This window comes from Penaeus monodon, chromosome 15, assembly GCF_015228065.2.
Source record: "Penaeus monodon isolate SGIC_2016 chromosome 15, NSTDA_Pmon_1, whole genome shotgun sequence".
Classification (NCBI taxonomy): domain Eukaryota; kingdom Metazoa; phylum Arthropoda; class Malacostraca; order Decapoda; family Penaeidae; genus Penaeus; species Penaeus monodon.
In genome coordinates this window covers 25481494-25482458 of record NC_051400.1, presented here as the reverse complement: position 1 = coordinate 25482458, position 965 = coordinate 25481494, and the positions used below count along the sequence as shown (strand labels likewise).

Sequence of the window (965 nt, the reverse complement as noted above, 5' to 3'; positions counted from 1 at the left end):
TCCTTCCTTCTTTGTTCTATAGTCTAGTAATTATAAAAACAAACTTTCTTCAGATATTTAGCTTCCTATTCACCTGCATCATCTACTGCATTCTGACGCAACAGAGGGTAACGCCTCATGCTTCTACGAGGAACAAGCTCTCCACGCTGTCCTCCTCCTCCATTCTCAGGATTGGCCCCTTGGTGTCCTGAAATTCAATAAGGTTTTGTCTTTTATATGTCCTGATATGTCTCTCTAAATCTCAAAATCAAATGAAATCCTTCTTTCTTTTTTCACAACTCAGCCTATACTCACCTGGTGAAGGGGTCAGCCTCATGACACTCCCAAGGTCAGGCTGGGGTGCTCTTGGGGGGGATGGAGCAAAAACTAAGAGCAGCAGGCAAGTGATGACATTCCAGAAGCAGTAGACCCCCAAAAGAAAGGCACTGGTGTGTTCGATTTCCAGCAGACCAAAGCAGTCCTCCCAAATCCACATTGCATCATGAAGCTGCATCAACAGAGCAGCTACATTAGAATGGGCCTAAGTCTAATTCCAACTGACCAATGACCATTCTCAATACAAAAAGCAACTTCATATTGCAGTAATCCTTTCTTTCAACCTATGTAACAGATACTAAGCTGATTTCATCAACATATATATATATTAAACTATGAAATTATGAACAGGACTTTAGATGTGAATTTCTGACTTTTTTCATTTCAACACTTACCCTTCTGATAACAAATTCAAAGGCAGTGACAAACACACATAACCATGCCAAAACTAGGAGGATAATTTCCCTTTCATTTATTCCGAAGATCCTTCCGTTCATGCTGGTCTTCGCCATAATTTCCAGTATTGCCTAGAGATTTCAGTACATCAGTTCTTCTGTTAATATTTTCATTACAAGCAAAGAAAGCTTGATTATGGGGCAAAAATGGAATACTATAGAAATTTCTGCAATGAGTATTTCAATATCATTCTC

At 39.4% G+C, this 965-nt stretch overlaps 1 protein-coding gene across 4 annotated transcripts in view; it reads right to left on the bottom strand.

Annotated features, from left to right (window-relative positions):
• The window catches only part of LOC119581849 (protein wntless-like), a 13307-nt gene that overhangs the window by 506 nt on the left and 11836 nt on the right, over positions 1-965 (bottom strand). For all 4 annotated transcript variants that reach the window (XM_037929992.1, XM_037929989.1, XM_037929990.1 and 1 more), the window contains 3 exons: positions 711-842; positions 295-487; positions 74-187 (listed from right to left, as the gene is read on the bottom strand). In XM_037929992.1, the coding sequence (XP_037785920.1) occupies positions 74-187; positions 295-487; positions 711-842 (439 nt within the window). The remainder of the gene's footprint in view (positions 1-73; positions 188-294; positions 488-710; positions 843-965) is intronic.